At 42.2% G+C, this 2199-nt stretch overlaps 1 protein-coding gene across 1 annotated transcript; it reads left to right on the top strand.

Annotated features, from left to right (window-relative positions):
* The first annotated feature begins 6 nt into the window (after positions 1–6).
* Positions 7–1241, top strand: LGT8 (glucosyl transferase family 8). Its single transcript, XM_021437934.1, has one exon. The coding sequence runs from the start codon at positions 79–81 to the stop codon at positions 988–990; it is 912 nt and encodes a 303-aa protein (XP_021293609.1). The 5' UTR covers positions 7–78; the 3' UTR covers positions 991–1241.
* The last annotated feature ends 958 nt before the right edge of the window (positions 1242–2199 follow it).

The raw sequence follows: 2199 nt of genomic DNA, 5'->3' as shown, positions 1-2199 counted from the left end.
CGTAACGGGGTGGAATGTCCGGTTTCTGTCAATACAGAATTCGTTTCCTCCCGCGATCCCGCTTTAGTCCATGTAGCGATGACTTTAGACTCCGAATATTTACGTGGCTCGATCGCCGCCGTCCACTCCGTCCTCCGCCACGCGTCTTGCCCAGAAAACATTTTCTTTCACTTCATAGCCGCCGAGTTCGACCCGGCCAGTCCTAGAGTCTTGAGCAAACTCGTCCGATCCACGTTCCCTTCACTCAACTTCAAAATCTATATCTTCCGGGAAGACACCGTAATCAACTTGATCTCTTCTTCGATACGGCAAGCCCTCGAGAACCCCCTCAACTACGCTCGAAACTATCTTGGAGACATCCTAGATCTCAGCGTTGACCGAGTCATTTATCTTGACTCAGACCTGGTCGTCGTCGACGACATTCTTAAACTCTGGAACACAACCCTGGCAAACTCACGTGTTATCGGCGCACCCGAATATTGCCATGCCAACTTCACCAAGTATTTCACGGACGGGTTTTGGTCCGACCCGGTTATTTCTCGGGTCTTCCAATCGAGAAAGCCGTGCTATTTCAACACGGGAGTTATGGTAATGGATTTGGTTCGTTGGAGAGAAGGGAATTATAGGAAAAGAATTGAGAATTGGATGGAAATACAGAGGAAACGAAGGATTTACGAGTTGGGTTCATTGCCGCCGTTTCTGCTTGTATTTGCGGGGAATGTGGAAGCGATTGACCATAGATGGAACCAACATGGGCTTGGCGGGGACAATGTTAGAGGTTCTTGTCGGTCGTTGCATCCAGGGGCGGTAAGTTTGTTGCATTGGAGTGGGAAAGGGAAGCCGTGGGTTAGACTCGATGCCAGAAAGCCTTGTCCGCTTGATCATCTTTGGGAACCGTACGATCTTTACAAGGGGAATTTAGTCAAAGATCAGTCTTCTTCTTCTACTGGTTCTTCAATATTCTTGGGGTTTTCCAGTTATTTGTTATAATTCTTTTTTTTTCTTTTACATTGCCACAAAACGATGATGATTCTTTGATAGAGTTGTGTACAGATTGATTTTTTTTTTGTTATTTCTTGGGATTTATTTTTGTGATTTACATATGGGATTATCAATACCTTTCATCAGAGGGTGTTCCGTACTTTGGAACAATTTTGGTGGGTTGATTTCTTTGTATGTAATTGAAGAACATTATTCAGAAAAAGGAATAACATTCGGCTGTTGATTGTTTCTTTCTTTCATTTTCCGTTTCTCATTTTCTTCTTCCCTTGTGTAAGTATCTGGATTGGTGTTCGGTGGCTTTACTTTTCTGCTTTTTTTATTTGCCCCTTTATCTGACCTTTAATATTGAAATGGTTGCCAGATATCAAACTATGATTGGTTTCTTTTCATCATTTCATATTTAACAACGATTCTAAGCCAAGATAACATTCAAGACTAAAGGAACAAAAAAGAAATATAAAGCTAGCTAGTGTAAGATGATACAGGCTGAGAAGATACCCGAAACAATGAAAAATTTTGTGCTTTTGTGAAATGTCGTTATACCAAGTGTTCACGGAAACTTTGTTGGGGTCCAAAAGAACTCGAACACGCACTCTTTCCTTTTGTAAGAATTTTCAACCACTCCGTGACCCACCCGAAGCTCTTCGGCATCTTTGGCTTCCAAGAAATTTAGACGTGGATGATTGAGTTTAAACCCTGTTTCCAAGTGGCTTGACGATCGTGGTTGACATGGACTGTTTTAATTCGTTTTGCTAGACGTGTCGATGGCGCACAAGGTCTAGGGAAGCCGTTGAGGAGAGCCCCCTCGACTAAGTTTCTCCACTAATCCATTATAGCCTCCACCACATTCCACCTGTGTAAAATTGGAGTCCGTGAGAAATTCGGCTTGGAACTGTTCTGCCCTTTGCCCTTTGGCGTTGACAGTTTAACAGTTTTCCAATCAGCCTAACATATGATGTGATTGACTATGTTTATGGATGAATTTCGCATTCTCAATTGCCAAATGGGCACATGCCTCACAGTTCACACTCCATATTTTCACATGGAAAGCAATAAAAAGGGCAAGGAATATAAATAAATTATTTATGTGTTGAGACATGGCTTAGGGAATTAGATCTGGAGATGATGATTGGGTTTTACCAGATTTCAACACAATAATTGCTTCTATCGAAATTTAATAATGCAGATCTTCAAGGA

The sequence above is a fragment of the Theobroma umbraticum genome, unplaced genomic scaffold (genome assembly GCF_002168275.2).
Source record: "Theobroma umbraticum cultivar Fairchild unplaced genomic scaffold, ASM216827v3 scaffold_20.0, whole genome shotgun sequence".
Lineage (NCBI taxonomy): Eukaryota > Viridiplantae > Streptophyta > Magnoliopsida > Malvales > Malvaceae > Theobroma > Theobroma umbraticum.
The sequence above is the reverse complement of the archived record's forward strand: the minus strand, read 5'-3'. Positions and strand labels throughout refer to the sequence as shown.